This window comes from Myripristis murdjan, chromosome 4 (assembly GCF_902150065.1).
Source record: "Myripristis murdjan chromosome 4, fMyrMur1.1, whole genome shotgun sequence".
Lineage (NCBI taxonomy): Eukaryota > Metazoa > Chordata > Actinopteri > Holocentriformes > Holocentridae > Myripristis > Myripristis murdjan.
The window spans coordinates 28,216,790-28,242,123 of NC_043983.1; the positions used below are offsets into that span (position 1 = coordinate 28,216,790).

Consider the following 25,334-nt stretch of genomic DNA (forward strand, 5'->3'; position numbering starts at 1 on the left):
CTGTTCCCAATAACAAAAATATAGTTTTGAACTCCACAGTACATCGAAAGAATATATGTACACGGTATATTACAATGCTTGCCAATATATGTTAGAGGAACTAATAAGTAGGTTTCGAAAATTTTGATGGAAGTATAATTATGATGTGAACATTTTGAGGATTTTGCTTTATAGGTGCTGCTCAGTCCCTGAGGTCATCTGGTGCACGGATTGCGAAGACAGCAAAAGTTGTTGCAGTAGCGCAGTCGAGGCTGACTTTCATTAAACCTCAACAGGTATCTGATATTGAGTATATATTTATTCTGGTGTATCATACGGTGTTTCCTGTGCACCATCATGAGTCATTTTGTTTTGTTAAACTCGACTCTCTTGTGTAACTTTTTTTTTTTTCTGTAGCCATACCAAGACACCCGATGCCATTGCAGCAAAGAACCATGTTTATGATGAGAGGTGGATTGAGAAGCAGGAGCGGGGATTCACATGGTGGATCAACTACATCCTCACCCCAGATGACTTTAAAGTAAACACTGAAGTCACTAAAGGTAATAACCACCCCAACACACACCAGCTAAATAATTCAGAGTGAGTTTTTGTCCTGATTTCTGGCATCATAATTTGCAGCAGAAATTCTGACTTTTGTATGCAGTCTTAACAGTTTGATTAAACTTTGTTTACAATGAAGATAGGAGAGAGACATATTAAAGAATATATTCTATATCCATGAAACTACTACTTACTACTACTACTTTACTTTTATTGTCAGACATGAGTCTGGAAATTTGTCTTGCATCCTGGTTGCTCCATTTACAAACATTTAACATGACACAAACATTGAACATGACATTTAACATGTTAAATGTCAACACAGAGCAGTTCAAAGGTGGCTTTGGACATACTGTAAATTATCTGTATAATAGCTTCTAAAGTCTAGTAGAAGTGTCATGGATTTAGGTTGCCTGTCATAAATATTGGCCATTATTTGTGGCATTTCCTTGTTTTTGTTTCCAAGATAAGATGAAATATAACCAGCATTACCCAGCTGATGGAAACACTGATTTGAAGGATTCCAGACATTTGCTTGACTTGCTGTTAGATGAAAATAATGTAAAACTGTGCTGCAGTAGCCTTTTTTCTACATTGAAGCAACATAACACACATGGAAAAGACACAAAGACAGATGGAAATAACTTTATTAGTAATGATTTACCAGGCCCAGTAGCCAACAAGACCAATGCAGGTGTCAGGCCTTCCTCACTCACAAAGCTGTGCCTGATTGGCTGCCTTGTCACTGAAAAGCTGCAGCCTTGGACAGATGAAGCGAAACAAATTCCTGTCCTTTCTGATGTAACGTGGCTGGTACCCTATCTCTCATGCAAGCACAGGGACAGCATTTTCCACCAATCAGGACAATGCATAATGGCATCAAAGCTGGTGAAGGCTGATTAATATTCCCTGCCAATCAGGACTACTTTTCTGCAACTATGATTTATAGTTATTAGTATAGATTTCCCCTGTTTTTAGGATGGTGTTCACATCGATATAGTATAAAAAAGACTTTGATTTTGTAAGGAGTGAAAATATTAAACAATAATTAGCTAATAGTCCTAAATAAATTAAAACTTTGTTATTTGGTGTTCAGCCCCCACAATATTTTCAAGTTGTATGCGAGTCATCTCCCTCTTGGATGAGGAAAGTTTGCAAAGAAAGCTGACTGAGTTACTTGTTATGTCTAAATAATACACAACAAAACCCCAGTCTTTGAGGCAAGGCATTCTCGATAAAGTAAAGGGGAATCCTTTGAAAACTTTGCAGAGCAAATTTCTTTTTTCTCACCGCTCTAAACTTTCCCTTTGCCTTTTTGCTTGTGCTTTTGTAGTGAACGCTGTATCCCTTGCCATGGGAAGCGACAGCAAGTCAGTGTACCCAAAGCTCCCACCAAAGAGGAGATGTCCTTCAGCACCTACACAGCCAAACGGAAACTGAACCGCCTCCGTCGCTCTGCCTGCCAGCTCTTCACATCTGAGGCCATGGTCAAGGCCATCCAGAGGCTGGAGCTGGAGGTGGAGGCTAAGAGGCTGCTGGTCCGGAAAGATCGACATCTCTGGAAGGACATAGGTGAGGATTTTTACCTCATGGAGGAGGCAGTACAGTGTTTTTAATACTTTGATGGTGCTGCATGTTGTAAAGGTCCTCTCCAGCCTCTGGATACCAGAATTTCCCTGGTTGGGATCAATAAAGTATATCTATCTATCTATCTATAAGTCTGAAAGTAAATCCTGTTTCTTGTGTTCAAAGGTGAACGTCAGAAGGTGCTCAACTGGCTTCTGTCTTACAATCCCCCTGTGGTTACGGATTGGGCTTGAGGTATTCTCACAGTGTTTTCCCTCTGCTTTTTGACTTTTGTCTTTCAAAAACAATATTTCTTCCTTTGGTGTCTTCCACATTTGCACAACGCTCATCAAATACAACGCTCGTTCTCAGACGATCTATGGGGAGTTGATCTCGCTGGAGAGCAACAGTGGACGGCTTGGGCCTGGCCATGTTCATACTGCAGCGACTGCTGTGGAATCCAGACATCGCTGCAGAGTTCAGGCACCCCAAAGTGCCTCACCTTTACAAGATGGTAATTTGAAGGCGCCAGCCATTGCACTGTGTGGTCTGTAGATACTAAAAGATGATCTGCTTTCATATCCGCAGGGCAGGGATTTGAGTGCTTGAGTGTTTGTCAGGTTTTTAGTTTATATGTCTCATAGGGAAAATCAGGGAATTTGCAAACACTGGTCTCTTTGCAGAATATTAAGCCTTCCTCCAGATGTATTTTTCAGCTTTTGGACACAAATTTGTGTTTTATAAAAAGGCCCCAGATGGAACTTGTACATTTTCTCTGTTCCTTTTTTTTCATCTTTTGTGCTTGTTTCATCTTTTGTAAAGTGTCCTTGAGTGTTTTTGAAAGGCGCTTATAAATAAAATGGGGGGGGGGGCAATATTTACAGAGTTCTTGATGTCTGGAGGTGGGAATTCTGTCAACACTCATTTACTTTTTCTCGATCAGGCCACGAGGAGGCGCTGTCTCGCTACACACTGAAGAAGCTCCTCCTGCTGGTGTGTTTCCTGGACAAGGCCAAAGAGTCCCGGCTGATTGAGCACGACCCCTGTCTATTTTGCATGGATGCAGAATTCAAGGTAGAGCAAGGCCTCTCTTACCCCTTTTCCACCAGGGCTGGTTCGGAGCCGGTGCCTGACTTAGCACCAGTTTTTTGGTTTTCCACCGCCCGAGCTGGGGCCAAATTGGTGCCAAACTGGTTCCAAACTGGTGCTAGGCAAGCACCGACTCCGAGCAGGGGCTAAACAGGAGCCAGAGAAAGAACCGATGACGCGGCCCACCGCGTCATTGGTGGGCGGGGCTACAAAACAAAACAGGAACTGCGAACGCTATAAACATAAACAATAATCCCCGAGAAGCCGCGGGTTATACTGATTTTACAACGGCATGGAACGCGTCTCAGCAAATTACATTTAAGGATGAGAAGCACCCGTTTTATAACTAACATCGCTGTCATTCGTTCCGATCGCGAATCCGACAGGTAGCCGGCAATAATTGTGTTTTTCGCCTCTGTATTGAAATGTAGGCTTGTAAAGACACAAGCAGTATTTGCATCGCTAATAAATCCAGATCCTGCTCCACCCGGGGCCAGAAACTGTATCGGGAAAGCAGCGTTATATGCTTGACTGAGACGCGGCTCACGAACATCATCCCCGACTCACTGATCAGTCTCACCGGCTTCAGGACAGGACGGGCGGACAGAGACAGAGACGCTGCAGCCGCTGTATAGTATGAGTGTGCAGTTTATGTGTGTTAAAGTGATGAAGCTGCCGTGACAATGTAATTTCCTGCAAAGGATTAATAAAGTATCATTCATTCATTCATTCATGATGGTTATTGTGATTCTGAGCGAGCGTCTCTCGCGCACTAACCGTCATCTCGTTTTCCGATGACGTCATGACGTGGCTCTGACTTGGCTCCACTTGGCTCTTGACCGGTGGAAAAGCAAACTGGTTCTTCGTTGGCACCAGTTAAGCACCGGCTCTAGCACCAGCTCCGAACTAGCACCAGGTTTTTTTCTGGTGGAAAAGGGGCATCTGTGTCAACGACATGTATGAACTGAGTTTTTTTTTTTTCTTATTGAGAATCGATAAAGGCTTTTTATCCACATCTTCAACTTGACCTGTGAGTCAAACCCGAAACTTGGCAAATTACATCCTAATTTTTTATTTTTTTTTCATGTGAAAAGTTCTCTTTCACCCAAATTATCTTATGAATTTGTCAGTATTTTATTATTTTGGACACAATACTTTACTGTTAATTTTTTTTAGAATTTACTTTCCTCTATCTCTCCACTAGTTCCTATTGAATTGCTCTAATCACTACCACACTTTATTTTTCTTTCCAGACAAGTAAAGACCTGCTCCTGGCCTTCTCCAGGGACTTTCTGAGCGGAGAGGGGATCCTCCCTCGACACCTCGGGTACCTGGGATTACCCGTGTCGCATGCTCAGACGCCGCTGGATGAATTCAACTTTGCTGTGAATAATTTGGCAGTGGACTTGAGATGCGGAATTCGTCTAGTGTGAGTGAGACGTAGTGAATGCTAATGTGATGCTTCATTGATCCTCGTTGCGAAACAAAATTCTTTTCTCTCTCCCCTGTCCTCTGGGAGGTCAGAGGTCAGGGTCACATACAGAACAGCCGCCCTGGAGCTGGTAGGGATTTGGTGTCTTGCTTCAGAGCACTTCAGCAGTGCGGCTGGTTCCTGAAGGGATTTCCACCCTCGGCTGCCTGGTTGAAAGATGGTCTTTCTAACCTCAGGGCCTTGTTGCCACAGTATTTCTACATTCACATCATAGAATAATCTGTTATGAGTATTTTTCTGTTATTTTATACAGAGCAATAATCATTAGAAATCTAGCAGCAAAGGATTCACACCAATGTCATGTCTCTACTCTGGTGAAATAGTGGTCTTCTATTCCAGTGGATATTCCTGTCTTTACAAAGGAAGGCATTTAAAGTTATGGAGATTTGAAACAATCCCAAAGAGTATGATAAAACTACAGGTGAAAGGCAGTTTTATTAAAACCATTCACTAGTGTAAAAGGAAGAGGAATCCCGCACACTGAATAACTTGCATAAATATTTCAAATTGACATTTCATTTGAGTTGGTCAGAGGAATGAAACACTGATGTCTTTCGCCTTCGTTTAGGGGACACATTAACATGGGTGTTCACGCAGCTAACAGATTAGATGCATGTTTGTCCATATTGAGGGTGCTTCTAATATGGCATCCAAACTTGACTTATAACAGCCTACACAGAGCTACACAACCCAGAAAAAACACTGTTTTGTGTCAATAAATTTACGTTCTGTGTTCTTCATACCAAACTCATGACAGATTTTAATCTTGGTGTTCTCAAAGGGGGTGCTGGGTAGTTTTTCCAGGCGTCTCCTAAAAATGTGCTTCCTATATCTGTTTTTCTTTATGATTAAATGTTCTCAAAAAAGTGACCTTTTTGAAAAACACCCTTCTAGCTGCCTGTTATTGAACTTATATTTTGAAATGAGATCATAAACCGCCACTATCTGTCTGTTGATTTTACAAAGAAGTTGTCAGGCTACACATTACATTACTTGTCATTTACTGAGAGCATTTGTCCTAAAATAATTCATAGGCCAACAAATGCACCAGAAGCGGCGACACTGTTTTTTGAACAATTGGGTGAACTAGATAATTTGCATGAGCTGTGAGAGTCACAGACAAAGAGAGCCACCTACAGAATCTCAAACCTCAGCAACAGAAAAGCAAAGGAAAAAGATGTTTCATCAAACAGTCTCATCTACACTATTTGATTGACAGGTGGCCTCTGGAAAGTGCAATGTGGGAACAACACAGTAACAAGCGTTTTGGAAAAATGGCAAATGGCAAAATAAATATAAAACCAAGGCTTGTGGATTATAAGTTCAAAATGACAATACGGCATTCCATGTGGTATTTATTTCCAGGCGTGTGATGGAGCTCTTCAGCCAGGACTGGAACTTGTCGCGGAGGCTCCGCATGCCCGCCATCAGCCGCCTGCAGAAGGTCCACAACGTCGACATCGCCCTGCAAGTGCTCAAAACCAAAGGGGTCGACCTCAAAGACGAACATGGTAATTGACTTAGTCTCGAGCAGAACAACAGAGCGGCATCATGCTGAGTGCAGCCTGTTGACTGTGTTGTTCACTTCAGCACCAACACCTGCTATTTTATTCTAGACACACCTTTTGTTTGATCACAAACAGCTGTTGTTTGCTACACTAGATAAAAAAATGCTGCACAGTCAGAAAACAGACCCAGGAATTGGCAAAGCCCTGCAAATACTATGCTGGATGTGCATGGACATGACAGGATGTGATTGAGTGTGCCCGTGCTCCTCTGTGTAATTGGATTTTACAATTCACATTTGAGCAGACGCTTTTATCCAAAGCGACGTACATATGAGGTTTTTATACACCACAAGCAAAGATGTGTTCGGGAGAGAATGACAAGAAGTACCATAAAGCTGTGGTTCTGGTCCAAATGGGCTACATAGGGCATAGGGGCTACAAAGCACTAAAAACAATGAATGCTTACAGTGCATAAAGTGCTTTTTTAAATTTATTTATTTTTTTAAATTACACAATCTGTTAGGTGAAAAGGTGCTGCCTAAAGATCTGGGTTGGTCAGAGTGATCAGTTTGTATCAGTCACTGCTGGGGGAAATTAATAATAATCATTAATGGCACTATATAATGTGCCTGATTTTTCCTCTAGAGGCAAATCTCTTCCCCCCTCAGAAAGGTTTAAAGTTACATACACAGTGTGGCATCTTTTCTAGGCTCTGTCATTGAAGCCAGAGATATTGTGGATGGACACAGAGAGAAAACACTGAGCCTGCTGTGGAAAATCATCTTCGCTTTTCAGGTCTGTATCAGGTTCTGCATGAGTGTCTTTCAAACAAATTATTTTCACAACGGTTGCACAACAGCACATCATACACTGTATAATGTATTTGCATGTGTTGATCAGGTGGAGGTCATTCTGAATGAGGAAGAGCTGAGGGAGGAGATAGGTTTCCTGAAGAGAACCTTGAGGACCAAACAGAGCCTGGCAGCTCTGAGGGCTGATCGGGGCCTTCGGCAGAACGCTGCCAAACCCAGCTGTGCTCCGTATGAACACAGCAGCACCAAGATCACCCTGCTGATGGACTGGGTCAACGCCGTCTGCGACTTCTATAACCTGAGGGTGAGCTGGGAAAAAATAACAAAAAAGAACCAAGGAGGCCTCTTTATACATTCAGCTCTTGGGCCAAAGAAAATACTTTGATGTTTGGAATTGAATCCATAACTATTGCTTGTTGTGTTGCTTGCCTCGATGCAATAGCACTTTTGTGCGCGTGCTTAGTCCTTTGATGTATTATTTAAAAGCCATTGTGCTGAACCATTCAGCATTCCTTGGGTGGAAAATGTGACCATACTTTTTCTTAAAATCAGTCTGAAGCACTCGTTCTCCCTTTCCCTCTGAAGGCACTCTAATGAGTTGGTTCACATAAGTTCCAAATCTTTGATTTAAAGTTAGATTCAAGTTTTTGCTTGGTGTGCAAGTCATGAATTTTCTTACTTCTCTTTGTTACATCAGTGTTGACTCTCTTCAGTTTGTTCCCTCTTGATTTGCTTTGCAGGCAGAAATTTAATTGTAACCCCCCGATTTATGACGCATTTATATCTCACTGGAAAAAAGCAGAACAGGATGACATCTTGTTGCTGTGACCTGGGAAAGCACACATTGAGCTCACAGAAACGCTCAGTCCCCACTACTAACAAAGTAGCCTTTTACAAAGTCTCAGTAACAGCTTGCTATTAAAAATTGATTGTATTGATAAGAATGTAACTGTGAATTTGGTCATTGGCATCAAAAAATTGCTGCTTATGAGAAGTCTTCCACAAAACTTGTCACCAAATGGGACAGACTAGAGCTGCCAGGTTGAATTTTTTACCCCTGTCAGTATCTTGTATTGATGGTCAGTCTGATATGTTGCCAACATGACATAGCCCCCTGAACCTTACCTCATAAAAGCAGTTCGGTATAGCCCGTGTTTCTTTTGTCTGTGTGTGCAGGCAGAGAACTTCACAGTGTCGTTCTCAGACGGCCGCATCCTCTGCTACCTGATCCACCACTACCATCCCAGCCACCTGCCGGAGGAAGCCGTCAGTCACTGCACCACTCAGACTGTTGAGTGCTCCCAAAGAGGCCGGCTGGAGCTCACCCTGCTCAGCCAGCGACTCCGACGACTCTTTTGACTCCACACTGGAAGCCCAAAATGTACACTTAAGATATGTAGAGCGTTTTTGAAGCATTTATCATAATTTTTTTTTTTTTTTGAATGCACGCTCAAAGTGTTAAAGCAGATGTTCATTCCTCAGGGTTCCCGCAAGTCATGGAATTTCTGGAATATCATGCCATTTCAAGAGGAATATTCTAGACAGGGAAAGGACAGGGAACTGGGCAAATTTGTCACTGCTCCTTTATAGGAACGTATAATCAAAAATGTTTTCCAACTTGTTTCACACCTTCCTTGCGTTACACAATTTTTTTTCTTTTTTCTTTTTCTTTTTTTAGCTGATCAACTGTTTAGGATAGCAAACCGAGAAGTTTTTCAAAGAATATCTCTGTGCTGTAAACCAACTTAAACAAACCAGGAAGGAGGAAAGTTTAAGGCACATGATGCACAGTCTTGGAATTTTACATTTGTGATAAGTATGGTCACAGCAGACAACGCAGTAATTGAATTTATCCCGGGTTCCTTGGACTGAACATTTCTTCCCTTTCTCTCAGATGAGTTAGTTAACTCTAAACAAGATCTGACAGTATGTGATTACTCAATACTGGTGTTTTCTGTTGCTTCTAAATGTCACAGCAAATGGACGGGTATTTTGACTTCCTATGTAATAAGAAAGGTATGTGTATAAAATAGACAGGAAAAATGTTAACAACATGTTATGTTGCTCTCCATTAGATGGGTGAATTGTATTTTGATACAAGGGAAATTCTGTGCTAAACAGTTTTAGTGTGATATTATGGCAATATCCAATACCAGTTTGGGTGCATCACTAATAGTATGTGTACCCATAATCTGTGCGTGACAGAGTGTCCTGGATTGACGTTTGACAAGAGGTTTTTGCAATAATTTACAAGCCGATGGAATTGTAACCCTGTATTTTTTGTGCACGGTTCATTTTGTTTTTTGAACAGGTCCTGAATCCCCCTCTGTGAAATTCAAAGAGCTCCTGGAGAATGAGAAGAACAACTTCAGACTGGTCAACTCTGCCGTGGCCTTCCTAGGGGGAGTGCCTGCCATGATCACCCCCTCTGACATGTCCAACACCATCCCCAGTGAGAAGGTAAGACCAGAGCCAGGCCTTTTGCCAAGCACAGCACATCTACAGGAATCTGACTTGGTGCAGATGGTGCATACAGTGTAATCAGCAAAGAACATGCTGACACACAGCACAGAAACAAATGGATCTCACATTCAGAGCAATGGGGAGAGTATAGCAAATATGCACTCCATGCATATTTGCAGCACTGCATGGCTGTGTAGTATGTTATCTTGTAATTGTGCTAAGTTAGATGACTCGTTCAAGGACAGGTGATTTGATCGTCATGGTGATTTTGTGAGATTATGGACACATTTTTGTTTTGTATCTTTTACAAATACAGTCAAATAAAACTCACATAAATCTTTTTTGTATCTATTCTGAGTCCACGGTGTTAGCTAATTGTCAGTGGAGCAGCTCGAAAAATCCTTGTATGACAGAACAAATAGGAGTCTTGTTTTCCAGCATTAAGAGCCCTTTGTTCCTACTTGCAAACATTGATTGCTCTGTCAGAGATCAAAGATTGTCAAAGCAGTTTTTTTCTTGAAGGCATAATTAATAAAGCCCTTGTCTCCCCACTCTTGATATTTTTTCTGAGAGTTTGGCTCACTGTGGACACTGTGCTTTAAGTTATTCAATGGACAGCAGTGGGAAAACTTTATCGATTTTGATTGACATAAGTTTACTCATCGTTTGTACCTCTAACCTCAGAACAGCATATTATCAAAGATGAGACACAAAGTAAGTTTGTACAAATCTTATCTATTTCTGAGAAGTATCTACCTGGGGAAAAAGGTTGTGATAGTGTCTGTCAAATATAGATTTTCAGCACTCAGTGAAATTTAGCATTTCTCCAGTGCACTTTTGTTTTCTCCAGTGTAAAACAAACCAAATACAAACAGACGATACAAAGATTTTAATGCATAATTGAAATTTGTAGTTGTCCTTGGACAAAATTAGGTTAGTCCAGGTGGAGTTGAACCTGGTTTAATGTTTTGTAGGTAGGTGAGAAAAGATTGTAGCATTCAGTATTGGCTGAGAGAAGACACAAGACTGAGACGTGTCAAAATAACTCCAGGCTGGACGCGGGTACTAAAGCTCCGCATTCACCCACTCTCTTTGCATTTCCAGGTGGTGATGTCCTACCTGTCCTTCCTTTGTTCTCGTCTCCTGGACTTGCGTAATGAGACAAGAGCAGCCCGGGTCATACAGGGCGCCTGGAGGAAGTACAGGCTGAAGAAAGACTATCAGCTCTATCAGGTTGGTTCTGTGTTTGCCAAAACAGCAAATTAAGCCATGTTTATTTGTTTATTTACTTTTCTGGCACCTGAGTGGTATCTAATGTGTCTACGTTTCCATTTACTTGCTTGTAATTTTTGTGTTGTCCTGAGTGAAAAATCCTGCAATCTATTTTGTTATTGTACTAATTTTGTGTTTGTTCTGCACAGACATTTCATTATTTTTACGTATGGCTACTCCTTTGTCATATTGAACTGATGTTTAAATAAAACAACTTTGTAGTTTCTTTTATTATTTTGTCTGAGTGCAAAAAATGTATTTTTTTTACCTTTCATCCTGCAAATAAAACAATACAGATAAGCTTTAATAAGCTGTATTGTGATATCCTTTATCTTGTTTTTGTAATGAGTTGTATGGTCCTATCATCTGTGTGCAGTGATCAGACCCATGATAAATTTAATTCTTTGAATAATTGAAGTAGTCAGTTAGGGCACATCTGAAAATGAGACTGTGTGCCTCATCCTTGTATGAATAAAAGGTGATTGAGTCTCACTCTCACCTTCTGCATCCCGCTTCTCCCGTTGTGTTATTTTGCTTTGAAAATGTATTACACAAAACCATAAAATAACCTAAGGTTATATATATATTTCACTCCAAAATATCTTATATTTTGAAATTAATTTTTCGTATACTGACATTTTGGCTAAATTAAATGGTTTGCAATTCCTTACATCACCCAAAGGGGATAGCTGTCTGCTAATGATGCTTAAAAAATACAAAAGTCAGCTGAAGTACAAATGTGGAAACTTGATCCCCCATGATTCCATGTGTGCCTGGTACTGAAAAAAATGTAGAAAACTTGCTTAAATGTTGCTTAAGTAATAGTGGGTTTATCTTTTTCCCTGATTTCCTTTTTACACAGGAACGGAATTTGGCTGCAGCAAAAATCAGGTGCTTGTGAGGAGTTTTCTCCAGAGGCGAAGGCTAAGAGGCAGAACTGTGCGGCCGTTATCATCCAGTCAGTCTGGAGGGGTTACGCCGCCCGCAATACCTGAGGCTAAAGAGAGAAGCGGCTCTCCGGGCTCTGCAACATAATGCAGCAACCGTCATCCAGGTAGGCCTGGTCCAGAAATTCTTCTTGAGGTTTAAAGAGATTGACGGGTAAAGGAAATAAATAAATAAATATTAAAAAGAAACAAAGAAATTATGGCATTAGAAGATAAAACTTGCAACAAGATGATTATATATTCTTTACACAATGATCCCAATTATAATGCACATATTCTAAGGACACATTATGTTTGGCCCTGAAATTTCATGTTGTCTTTGTCAGATCTTTGATTTTACATTTTGTTCAACAGTATCACGATACCTGCCTCTCTTGTTTACCACAGTGACATTTGCTGTGCAATGAACCAGCTTTGTGTAGTTATTCATGCTCTTGGTACACATATTGTTCTCTTCCTGTCTATACAGGCTCATTGGAGGATGTACTCTGCTATGAGGGCCTACCACCGCCTCAGATACCATGCCATTGTTGTCCAAGCGCAGTGGCGGATGAGGAGGGCAGCCTCTGCCTATGGAAGAATCCACTGGGCTGTCACAGTGATACAGAAGTACTTACGAGCGTGGGCTCTTGGGAGAAGAGAACGCGAACAATATCTTTCACTGAGAACTGCAGTGGTGAAAATACAGAGAGCTTACCGAAGATGGAAATGCCAGAAAACAGAAAAGGAGAATTGTGCTGCCAAAGTGATACAAGCTGTGTTTCAGAAATGGCACAAGAAAAGACTGGCCCAGAAGACTGCTGCTGCCCTAAAGATTCAGTCTTGGTACAGAATGCACATGTGTCACTGTCAGTACAGAAAGATGAAGAGAAGTGCTGCTCTCATTCAGGCTCAATACAGAGGCCATGTACAGAGGCGCTGCTTTCAAGTGATGAGGCTACAGCACCATTCTGCTATTGTCATCCAGAGTGCCTTCAGAGGGCATGCCGTCAGAAAACAGGTGGCGAAGATGAAATGTGCTTCAGTCATAATCCAGCGCTGGTTCAGGGCCTCTGTGAAAAGAGACATGGAGAGACAAAAGTTTGTGCAGATGAAGTCTGCAGCCATTACAATCCAGGCAGCATACCGTGGTCACACAGCTCGAGAGTTACTGAAGAAACAGCACAAGGCAGCGACTGTGATCCAGACAGTGTTCAGGAAGCATGCTGCCAACAGGCACTACCTGGCCTTGAAAACAGCTACAATTATCATACAACACAAATATAGAGCCAAGATTTTGGCTCAGAAGGCAAAAAGAGAATACAATGCACTCAGACATTCTGCAGTCACTATACAAGCTATGTGGAGAGGGAGAGCTGACAGGAAGAGACTAGAGAAACTACACCAATGTGCCACACTCATACAGGCCCACTACCGCCGCCACACAGCTCAAACAGAATACAGGTCAAGAAAAGCGGCGGCTGTGGTGATACAGCATCACTTCAGAGCTTATAAGGCTGGAAAAATGATGAGGACAGCATACCTCCAGGAAAAAGCAGCTGCTATCACTCTCCAAGCTTGCTTCCGAGGCTTGAGAGTTCGGAAGGAGCTGAAGAGGAAGAACCAGTCAGCGACTGTCATTCAGTCTGCAATCAGGATGTTTTTATGCAGAAAGCAGTATTTGCTCCTCCAGAGTGCCACAATTATCATTCAAAGCCGGTACAGAGCTGTCATGGAGGCCAAGGCACAGCAGTGTCAGTACAGAGACCTACGGCAGGCCACCATAAAAATACAAGCTGCCTACCGAGGCTTCAGAGTAAGAGACGACCTAAAGAAGAGGAACAGTGCTGCCACAGTAATCCAGGCTCTGTTTAGAATGCACAAAGTACGTATGGCTTATCTTGCCACCAAGTGTGCTGCCATTATTGTGCAGGAACGCTACAGGGCCAAAAGGCTCAGAGATCAGCAAATGCAGAGGTACAGATCTATGAAGGCTGCTGCTATAGTCATTCAAGCAGCCTACCGTGGTCACACAGCTCGAGAGTTACTGAAGAAACAGCACAAAGCAGCAACTGTGATCCAGACAGTGTTCAGGAAGCATGCTGCCAACAGGCAATATCTGGCTTTGAAAACAGCTACAGTTATCATACAACACAAATATAGAGCCAAGATTTTGGCTCAGAAGGCAAAAAGAGAATACAATGCTCTCAGACATTCTGCAGTCACTATACAAGCTATGTGGAGAGGGAGAGCTGACAGGAAGAGACTAGAGAAACTACACCAATGTGCCACACTCATACAGGCCCACTACCGCCGCCACACAGCTCAAACAGAATACAGGTCAAGAAAAGCAGCGGCTGTGGTGATACAGCATCACTTCAGAGCTTATAAGGCTGGAAAATGATGAGGACAGCATACCTCCAGGAAAAGGCAGCTGCTGTCACTCTCCAAGCTTCTTTCCGAGGCTTGAGAGTTCGGAAGGAGCTGAAGAGGAAGAACCAGTCAGCGACTGTCATTCAGTCTGCAATCAGGATGTTTTTATGCAGAAAACAATATTTGTGCCTACAAAATGCAGCACGTATCATTCAAAGCCGGTACAGAGCTGTCATGGAGACCAAGGCACAGCAGTGTCAGTACAGAGACCTACGGCAGGCCACCATAAAAATACAAGCTGCCTACCGAGGCTTCAGAGTAAGAGACGACCTAAAGAAGAGGAACAGTGCTGCCACAGTAATCCAGGCTCTGTTCAGAATGCACAAAGTACGTATGGCTTATCTTGCCACCAAGTGTGCTGCCATTATTGTGCAGGAACGCTACAGGGCCAAAAGGCTGAGAGATCAGCAAATGCAGAGGTACAGAGCTATGAAGGCTGCTGCTATAGTCATCCAGGCAGCATATCGCGGTCACAGGGTCCGGCTGCAGGTTGCACAGATGCACAGAGCTGCTACAGTCATTCAGAGAAGATTTGTCACTATGCAGTACAGAAAACGCTTCTTGGCCATGAAAGCAGCAGCTTTGCTCTGCCAGCGCAGATACAGAGCAGTGGCCCTTGCAAGAAAAGAGCACAAGAAGTACATATTAAAGCTACAGCACCATTCTGCTATTGTCATCCAGAGTGCCTTCAGAGGGCATGCCGTCAGAAAACAGGTGGCGAAGATGGGATGTGCTTCAGTCATAATCCAGCGCTGGTTCAGGGCCTCTGTGAAAAGAGACATGGAGAGACAAAAGTTTGTGCAGATGAAGTCTGCAGCCATTACAATCCAGGCAGCGTATCGTGGTCACACAGCTCGAGAGTTACTGAAGAAACAGCACAAGGCAGCGACTGTGATCCAGACAGTGTTCAGGAAGCATGCTGCCAACAGGCACTACCTGGCCTTGAAAACAGCTACAATTATCATACAACACAAATATAGAGCCAAGATTTTGGCTCAGAAGGCAAAAAGAGAATACAATGCTCTCAGACATTCTGCAGTCACTATACAAGCTATGTGGAGAGGGAGAGCTGACAGGAAGAGACTAGAGAAACTACACCAATGTGCCACACTCATACAGTCCCACTACCGCCGCCACACAGCTCAAACAGAATACAGGTCAAGAAAAGCGGCGGCTGTGGTGATACAGCATCACTTCAGAGCTTATAAGGCTGGAAAAATGATGAGGACAGCATACCTCCAGGAAAAGGCAGCTGCTGCCACTCTCCAAGCTTGCGTCCGAGGCATGAGAGTTCGGAAGGAGCTGAAGAGGAAGAACCAGTCAGCGACTGTCATTCAGTCTGCAATCAGGATGTTTTTATGCAGAAAACAATATTTGTGCGTACAAAATGCAGCACGTATCATTCAAAGCCGGTACAGAGCTGTCATGGAGGCCAAGGCACAGCAGTGTCAGTACAGAGACCTACGGCAGGCCACCATAAAAATACAAGCTGCCTACCGAGGCTTCAGAGTAAGAGACGACCTAAAGAAGAGGAACAGTGCTGCCACAGTAATCCAGGCTCTGTTCAGAATGCACAAAGTACGTATGGCTTATCTCGCCACCAAATGTGCTGCCATTATTGTGCAGGAACGCTACAGGGCCAAAAGGCTGAGAGATCAGCAAATGCAGAGGTACAGAGCTATGAAGGCTGCTGCTGTAGTCATCCAGGCAGCGTACCGCAGTCACAGGGTCCGGCTGCAGGTTGCACAGATGCACAGAGCTGCTACAGTCATTCAGAGAAGATTTGTCACTATGCAGTACAGAAAACGCTTCCTGACCATGAAAGCAGCAGCTTTGCTCTGCCAGCGCAGATACAGAGCAGTGGCCCTAGCAAGAAAAGAACATGAGAGCTACACATCAAAGCGCAGGGCTGCCATTTCTCTGCAGGCTGCCTATAGAGGTTTGGTGGTCAGAAAGCAGATGCGAATGGAGCGCATGGCAGCCATAACCATTCAGTCCCATGTCCGAAAGTATATGCAGAGGACATGTTACAAGAGGCTCTGCTGGGCTGCCAGGATAGTACAAGCACATTACAGGGCCAACAAAAAAATGCAAGAAGAAATGCAAGCTCTGAATACCAAGAGAGATGCTGCTATTGTCTTACAAGCTGCTTTCCGTGGGATGAAATCCAGACAAAGCATCAAACTAAGGCATCATGCCGCCACAGTTATCCAGAAAACATACAGAGCCCACCGTGAACACAAGCATTATCTCACCTTGAAATCCTCTGTTCTGGCAGTTCAGCGAAGGTATCGGGCCACTGTAGCAGCCAAACAGCAAAGGCAACAATACCACCAAATGCACAGGGCTGCCATCATCCTCCAGGCAGCATACAGAGGCCAGCAGGTCAGAAAGGAGCTTGCTTGTCAGCATCAGGCTGCCACTGTTATTCAGACTGTTTTCAGAAAGCACCGAGAGGAAAGTAAATTCAAGGCCATGCGCCTGGCTGCAGTTATCATCCAGCGATACTATCAGGCCCGTGTTCTTCAGAGACAAGACAGAGATAGGTTCCAGAACATGAAACGATCAGTCATCATGCTTCAGGCTGCATTTAGAGGATGGTGTGTCAGGAGAGACATTGCTCGACAACATGAAGCTGCTACTTTGATCCAGTCATGGTGGCGGTGCTCAGTCCAGAGACGCGCCTTCCAGAGGCAAAGAGAGGTGGTTGTGATGCTGCAGCGGAGGGTCCGGGCAGTGCAGACTGGCAAGGTGGAGAGGGACAACTACACCCGAATGAGACAAGCTGCCATTACACTTCAGGCACAATGCCGAGGCTGGATCACCAGACGACAGGTAACAACTTATTTAAGGGATGTAGATTACTGCTAGGCAAAGGTGCATTTCTTAACGTACCATTCACTTCACCAAAAGGTGTTCACTTACCCTAGTCATGGTATATCTAGCTCAGCAAATTATTCAAGTGCAATACAAAAAAAAAAAATCAGTGCAGGGTAAAGGAATAAGGAGAGGAGTGAGCTCTGCACACTGTCTGCATTTGTAAGATCTTACAGATTGAAATGGTGGCTTAAAAAAGAATAAAATAATTTACTGGGAGCGTAACACTGTGCAGGCCTCATTCCTTTGTACCCTGCATATCTAGTAAGTCAAAGGCACCTGGACTTCCTTTGTAATTTTGAATACGTGTTGCTCATTGTCTGAAAAGCTTTCAGAGTTATGAACTGAGGAAGCTTCTTGGATGAATAGAAAAATGTCTTGAAGGTTATGCAGGAAGTCCAGTTACCTTTGAATTATTACTTGGATCAGTTTATTCTATTACAAATTTATATCTTAACCAAAATCTATCAGTTTTAATGTTTAATTTAATGAAATTATTTTCAACATTACAATTTTACTTTGAACCTGTTGTATGATAAAGGGTATTCGATGCCATGGTCTTCTAGGTACAAGAGGCAGCCAAGGCTGAGAAGAGGCTGCGTTTTAGTGCAGCGGTCTTCCACCATCTCAGTGCCATGAGGATCCAGCGAGCTCTCAGAGCCCACTGGACTCTGCAGTCTGCCAAGAGACAGATTGACTCTGTCCTCACCATACAGGTACAGAAGTTAATAGTTCAGAAAATATTTCTCAGAAGAAATTTACCTATGAAAAGCAGTTAATACCAGTTTTTCAGATGATTTACTTCTCTTTCCCTCTTTTGCCAGCGATGGGTGAGAGCGAGGCAGCAGAGAAGACGCTACCTTGAGGACAGAAGGAGGGTGGTGACAGCCCAGAGAGCGGTCAGGCGCTGGTTAGCCCATCGCCACAAGGCTGCCTCTGTCATCCAGCACGCCACAAGGAAGTTCCTGCTGCTCAGGCGCCAGAAGAGGGTCCAACTGGGCATTGTCAAGGTTCAGGTATGACAGTGGGGGATTAGGTAACAAAATAATCTAGTTTTGACACTACCAGCATCAGTTGGTTTACATCAGGAGACGTCTTAGGAATTCAGATTTATCAAGATTCCCAGATTATCTTAAAGATACATTTTCTGTGACTAAGGAATGCACAGGGATATGATTGCTTACTAGAGTTCTCATATTCTGCCCGAACCCGACCCGACCCGACATTTTCGGGTCGGGTCGGGCCTAAAATTTACGTGAATTGGGCGGGTCGGGTCGGGCTTCGGGTTCTGTGGGGGATTTTTTTTTTTTTTTTTTTTTTTTAAATAAAAAAATAGAATTATGTGTTGTGTTATTGATTATGACGTTTCATTTTTATGTGACTGGTGGAGAGAGTGAGAGACTGGATTGGATTTGGAGGCTAAACTTTCAGTGACAGACAGACAACCAGCTGTGCGAGCGCAGCACAAACAAGTGAGAGAGAGTTGCAGCAGTATCCCGCTGTGCTGGCAGACTCGGCAGCAGGGACGGTTTCTGCTATGGGCAGTGCAACTGCCCAGGGAGCAATCTACTTGGGGGCGCACGAGAAAAAAAAAAAAAATCTCCAGTTTTCTAGACTACCGTATTGACCCGCACATGCCGCGGCACCATCAGTCGCCATCAGGCGGGCCGGACGCGGCACCGTCCGATACCGCGCCCACCCGTCAGGTCTGCCGGATCTGACAGGTGAGCTGCCTCATGCTGGCCGGTGCCGCGGCCGGCTCGCCTGATACCGACTGATGGTGCGGTATCAGGTAATTTGGCGATTTTTTTTTCGGGCTTTATCGGGCTGTCGGGCCTAAAGTTCGGCTAATTAGTCGGGTCGGGTCGGGCCTCGGGCTGGCCCAGTCAGGCCCGGGTCGGGTCGGGTCTTAATTTTCAGGCCCGATGAGAACTCTATTGCTTACAAGCACCTATTATTGTTGTGGTGCACGACAATCTGTTTGTCTTGGCAGAAAAATCTCAAGTCTCAGAGGTGAATCATCACTTCTGATTCAGTGACAGTAAACAGAGTATGACAAGTTTCTAAGAAACTGCCCTCACCAGTCTTCTTCCCCAATCTGCCCTTTCTTTTCTCTTGTGGTGTGGACTCAGTGAGGCCTCCCGGGTCTCTGTTTGGGATGGCTTCCATAGCCCCCTATGGTAGAAATTCCCATGGGCCACACTGGTGTGGGTCATTGATGGCAAAGTGTTATAAACCCACCTGATGACTAAATTTAGACTCAATAACATAGGCATGACACCCTGCAAAGAACAGGCTCCACCCTCGGAGTCTGGGAGCTGCCAAAGGTGGGGAGAAAGACAAACTAGTCGTGGGAAGAAACATGGTCATTAAAAAAAAAAAAAAATGTCAGAAAACTAAATCGCTGACCCCTCCAGTCTTGCACCACAGCATCTCACCACTGTTGCCTGGATCCCTCTCCCTGCTCTCTCCATCGGACACAGGATCCAGGATCTACCTCTTGTCCACCCCCACAATCCCAAACTCTAAACCCAAATCCCACAGGTCCCATCCTCCATCCATTTAGATTAAAAAGAATCAAAGAGAGAGACACACACACAAACACACAATCTTTACAACATAGAATTTCGACTAGGGCTGCAGCTATCGATTATTTTAGTAATTGAGATTTCGACCAATTATCCCATCAAGAAATTGAGTAATTGGTTAAGAAATCCTTTTGTGTTTTATTAAGAGCACAGTAAATAATATCTAACTTGCACAGTTAAATCATTTGTTTGTGTCAGTAATTATTGTGTGTGAGATCCACAGCCTGCTGTACAGTCTTCTATAGATGAAACAAAACTTCCTAATTTTTACTAACCTCATTTTGCTCTTTGCACAACCAGGACACCTTTTCTCATCACCAGTATCCATAACCCATGTTATTACTGATCCATAATGCAGAAATCTAAAAATAATAATTTGATTATTTCTTTGTTTATTGCTTTGTTACCTTAACATCCATTTTCGCTATTTCCTCTATATTACCTGTTTTCACACACACAAAGAAACTGCTTTTGAGCACTGCGATCTTGAAACATTGTCTTTGGTAAATGCTGTATGTCATCATTTATACTGTCACATAACATTTCTTCATAATTGACTTAAACCAGTACTTTAACAATATAATGAATTGCACCTCCGCAAATGTCATAAATTGAAGTGAGATCCATTCATTCATTTAGTATGATTAGATTCATTAAGTATGCATTTCCAGCCTATAATTTGCTCTGTGAAAGTCAAGTTAAAAACAGATCCTGTGCAGCTGTGATAAGTGAATGACTGCAGCAATTCAAGGGTCGTTTTTCTTAACCCTAAAGGTTTTTCTGTCTTTTTGTTTCTCTTGGTCTTTAATTTCTCTCTGTCGGTTTCCTTCTCTCCCTCCAGGCTCTGTGGAGAGGGCACCGCTCCCGCCGACTGAATGACAATCCCAAGGTGGTGAAAGTGAGGCAGCGCTTGCGTCAAGTGTCCGCTGGCGCCCGAGAGGAGGACAAACTGTGCAACAAGACCTCATCTGCGCTGGACTACCTGCTTCGATACAAGCACTTCTCCTGCATTCTGGAGGCCCTGAAAAACCTGGGTGAGGCTTTGTCCTTTTTTAGTAGTTACCTCTTATGACTTTCAACAGATGATTATTGTGTGTGTGTGTGTGTGTGTGTGTGTGTGTGTTTTTGTTTGTTTGGTGGTTTGTTGTACTGTTAAGTCTAGTTTTCATTTCAATGTATCATGTTACTGTTGATTGTTTAAAATAATGTTGTAAAAGACCACTGAGGCAAATTGAAGGTGACAACAAAGTCTTGCATATTTATCTTACGCACACACACAAACACACATGAAGCTGTACAGCTGACTGAGCCATGTTGCACTCCAGTTCATTATTGGTATAATGGGATGTAAAAAATAACATTCACTTAAAAAATATTTGGGTAATTCTGCAGGCCTGGTGTTCCTCAGTTCATATTCATGGTTGAAAAATCAACCAGCACCATGTTAAAGTGGGACAACGGTTGTTCATGTAATCAAACTGTGCTAATGACTAAGAGCCAGGTAGCATAACACGAGAAAATGGCTGATAAAATATCTCCTTGATTAACAAATTTTATTCTACATAGCCAGCATGTCAATATCGCCTGACATCATAGTGTTTACTTCGCTGTGCAACGCTCTTAAGAGCCCGACAAAACCGGTATGATGTCATGGCTACGCATCAGTGTCAACTTAAATGACCAGATCCAGGCAGATATGTCAGCTTCTAGTGACTGGTTATGGAAAATCGAATCCCCCCTCCACTGAAATCTGTCAGAGTGGCTGCAATGTCAGACTGAAGATGCAAACGGACAAATGTTCACAGTCCAGTCTTGATATCAGGCAGTCCCTGAGCAACACGCTGAATCCCTAGATGCTCCTGATGAGCAGTTTGATGCCCTGCATGACAGCCTCCACTGTGTGTGTGTGTGTGTGTGTGTGTGTGTGAGAGAGAAAAGGTGAACACAAGTTGTTAAATCCTTTGAGTGGTTGGTAAACTAGAAAAAGAGCTACAGAAACGCAGTTCATTTACCATTTTGAATGAATACATACTGAATACATAAATTGTTAGGCTATATCTCTCAAATTTCCCATATTGTAAGCAAAGAAGCTTTAAGGATTTTAGAATGATTGTGGCCACGATCAGTTTGAGGATTTGACTAATTTGATGAGTTTTGGGCAGTTTCAAAGAACATTTGGTGCAGAAATGTTGAATTGTGTCCCTCACGCCAGTTGCTGATTTCATTGAGACTATAATTATTATTTCAAGCATGTTTGGTTTTTCATGAGCATCAGCAAGTATAAGTTAAGAATTAGAAGAGGGAAAGAAATAGAGGATGTGCTGGAGAAAATGATGTTCCTCTTCCATGTTTATCTTAGCTGTGTTGTAATAACAGAATAACTTCTGCTTTCACACGATCGGAGGGTTTACATCATATGAGAATATGGGAAGTGTGAGACCCCAACTTGTCTCACCTGAAGTTGACATTAACAGGTGATCTCCCTTGTGTGTCTGCTGTGTGTATTGTTGTGCAATGTGTGTTTATGTGTGTGTGTGCGTGCGTGCGTGCAGAGACCGCCACCAGGCTTTCTCCAGAGTGCTGTGAGAGGCTGGTGGAGAGCGGAGCTACCCTGGTCATCTTCACCCTGATCCGCTCCTGTAACAGGAGCGTCCCCTGCATGGATGTCATCACCTACTCCATTCAGATCCTCCTCAACCTCTCCAAGGTATTTCAACCCAAGAGCTGATTTTTTTTGTAATGTGGTAACACCTTATATCCCTACAAATGACAATGGTGGTCACTGCTTAGGGTATGAAGAGTGGGGATGCACGATAGTATCAGCACACCATCGCCATCGGCTGATAAAGGCCTTAAAATGAATATCATCATATTGGGTATGGACAAAAAAAATCTAATATTGTGCATCCCCTGATTAAAAATAAATAAATAAAAAATAAAAATATGGCATGCTTTACATAACCTCAGTTGAAGAGTTTTCATATTTTGCCCAGTAAATGTGAACATTTTGAAGAGCATTGTGTTTTATGTCTGTATCTATTATCGGCTCTCAGTTGTGCAATATGTTTTAATCTCCAGTGTTTTAGCACAAGGCTTACATCACACTTTGGCAGGGTCAAAGGATTCCTTTGAAAGCTTCCCTGTCTGATCTTTCACTTCCTTAAAGCCTGTCACTTTATTAGCTCATTTTGAGACGGGCACAATTTCGGTTCTGCCAAAGCAAGGGATGACATCCTGTTATCACTGTACTTCTGTTTCGCGGTGTGACCTCCTGGTCCCTGAAATATTGTCAACAGTCACAAGTTTTTTTCTTTTTCGACAAAAAACATAACTTTTAACCCACAATTTAAATCTGATGAGCAAACAAGATTGAAAGGTGAAAGTTTGGGGAATGAGAAATGAGAGAAGATCAAACCTGTTGGAAATCAGGTCGTTGTAGCACCAAACATTTGAAGAACAGAGTGAGAGACATGGAACATAAATTAGAACAGATGGACAATTGCAACACTGCACCAAATGAAGTAATGCTATAATAATAATAATAATAATAATAAAAGTATAAGTGATAAATATGAATTACAGCATGTATGCATGGTATGGAAAGAAATAGTACAAAATGTGAAAATGATTGGAAAATGATTTAGTAAGTGCAGGTTTAGGTTGAATATCCAGGAAAATGGCAAATAGCTTAATACTCCAAATACGTCAGTTCACACAAGGCCATAATACATGTGTACCAGACATGAATTGTACCAAAAACTATGAATTAATCTTATTTGGCCAGCTGTGGGAATTTGATCACATGATTTGAAAAATGCACAGTTGCCACATTACCATACTAGCACTGGACAAAACAGAAAGCAGCAGATTTATCCTTCAACTTGGAACAGCTTAAACTGAAAGCTTCACCTCAGTTTGCACCGCCTACAGTGATGTGTCAATCTTTCTGTGTTCACCTGCTTCCATTGCATTCCCATGCATCTCCAACACCATTTGTGCTCAGTCTAAATTCAGGGCGAAGTGGTTAAATTCCCTTTCTTTTTGTTGTTCCTTGTACTTTAACTTTTTTCCTGTCCCTCTCTCATTCCTCGTGGTCCCCCACCTTCCACCTCAGTACCACAAGACCATCGAGTCGGTGTTTACGGTGGAGAACTCTGTGGAGACGCTGCTGGACCTGCTGCAGAGGTACCGGGAGAAGGCGGGCGATAAGGTCGCAGAAAAGGGCGGCAGCATCTTCACCAAGGCCTGCTTCCTCCTGGCTCTCCTACTACAGGACCAGCATCGCGCTCTGGTCTGTATCGTATTCTCATCTTTAACAGGATTACCATAATTCAAACTTGACTGAAAGATGTTTTAATTGCTGTGCGAGAATCAAACACCAACAATTTTGTGTAAACCGTGGTTGTTTAACTGTAATGTAAAGACATCTTTATTACTTTTTATAGGAGGTTAGGAAGCTCCCCAAAGCCTTGGATAAGATCAGCAGTATTTACCGCCTCACTGTCCGCAAACACAAGATGGATGCCGAACGAACTGTCATCAAGCAGAAGATGAACGCATCCATCAACGGGAGCTTCCTCGTCCAATCGACGCCTCGTAAATCCCGACCTGTACCAAAGTATGTATCTGTCTGTGTCTGTGTTTGTGAGAGAGTGACAGTGATTCATATGCTGAATAGTTTTGCAGTTGTAATTGATTTTTATTATTTGCGTTGGCTTTTGTCTTGCAGATTTGCACCAGACTGGGTTCTGAGAAAGGACAAGCTCAAAGACATCGTCGATCCGCTGCGAGCCATCCAAATGGTGGCTGACACATTGGCAATTGTGCTATAAAAAAGCAAGCTTTTTTTGTATCTAATCATCTCATTTTTGTTTTTATGTATTTTCTTTTTTAAAAAAATATTGATTTTGTTATGCGGTATTTTTAGCCGGTGCAACCCTCTGTTTTATTTGTACATATTAAAAGGAATTTGTTTCTTAAATGTGGGTCAGGTTTATGTATATTAATGTTGTGCTGATCAATATTTTGTACATGTGACTTGACTGAAGGCTTTGGGAATGGGTATATCATTTCTTGCACACATGCTGAAGCTCTGAAAAAGGCCAACATTATCATTTCACAGGATATAATGTAACTATTATTACATTATGGTTATATAATGTAACTATTATTACTGTTTTCTACAAGCTTATTTTTCATTAGATCTTTTTATGATACAATTGGCTTCCATAAACAGAAAGCCAGACAGGAGATAGATAAACAGGGAGTACATAAGTGCCCATAGTATACAAGAGACAAAACGCATGATGTTACAGGACAAACACTGGCAAAAATAAGTTTCACACTTGGTGAAAATACATGAAGTGACGTAAGTGTGAACCATGTGACACTGGAGAACAACAACAAAAGTTTTATTTGCCTACTGAAGAGTGCCACAAATATCAGCAAGTAAAACTTTTTTTTTTTTTGTTCTCCAGCATCACATGCTTCCCACCTTCTTTTTGGATATTACATTTCATACACAGTTGTAGCTGCGGGTCATCAGTTTCATCATGGCTGTTAAAAAAGGGCTCTTGAAATCTTAGGTCCAAGGGTCATGGAGTCCATCCAGAGGTCCGATGTATAAAACTTTTTCCAAAGTTGTCCTTACGCATGGTTCTATTCTATTAATCTGTCTTTCTGTAATAATATGTGCACGATCCTCATGCCAACTCCCTCAATCTGCCATGAATTGAGTTTGACTTGTTGCTGCTCGTTATTTTTTT

The 25,334-nt window shown here is 42.6% G+C and overlaps 1 protein-coding gene across 1 annotated transcript; it reads left to right on the plus strand.

The window, feature by feature from the left end:
• Positions 1–398: 398 nt before the first annotated feature.
• aspm (assembly factor for spindle microtubules) lies at positions 399–24,915 on the plus strand. The gene is given in 30 exon segments (XM_030049962.1): positions 399–417; positions 420–542; positions 1,877–1,900; positions 1,903–2,115; positions 2,296–2,336; positions 2,338–2,364; positions 2,482–2,520; positions 2,522–2,619; positions 3,048–3,183; positions 4,452–4,627; positions 6,056–6,201; positions 6,908–6,993; positions 7,099–7,314; positions 8,187–8,336; positions 8,338–8,391; position 8,493; positions 9,322–9,470; positions 10,578–10,706; positions 11,608–11,636; positions 11,638–11,732; positions 11,735–11,799; positions 12,162–14,064; positions 14,067–16,939; positions 17,548–17,697; positions 17,806–17,997; positions 20,411–20,603; positions 22,122–22,276; positions 23,684–23,860; positions 24,015–24,187; positions 24,299–24,915. Coding segments are annotated over 30 exon segments (7,920 nt in total). The 5' UTR covers positions 399–413; the 3' UTR covers positions 24,402–24,915.
• The last annotated feature ends 419 nt before the right edge of the window (positions 24,916–25,334 follow it).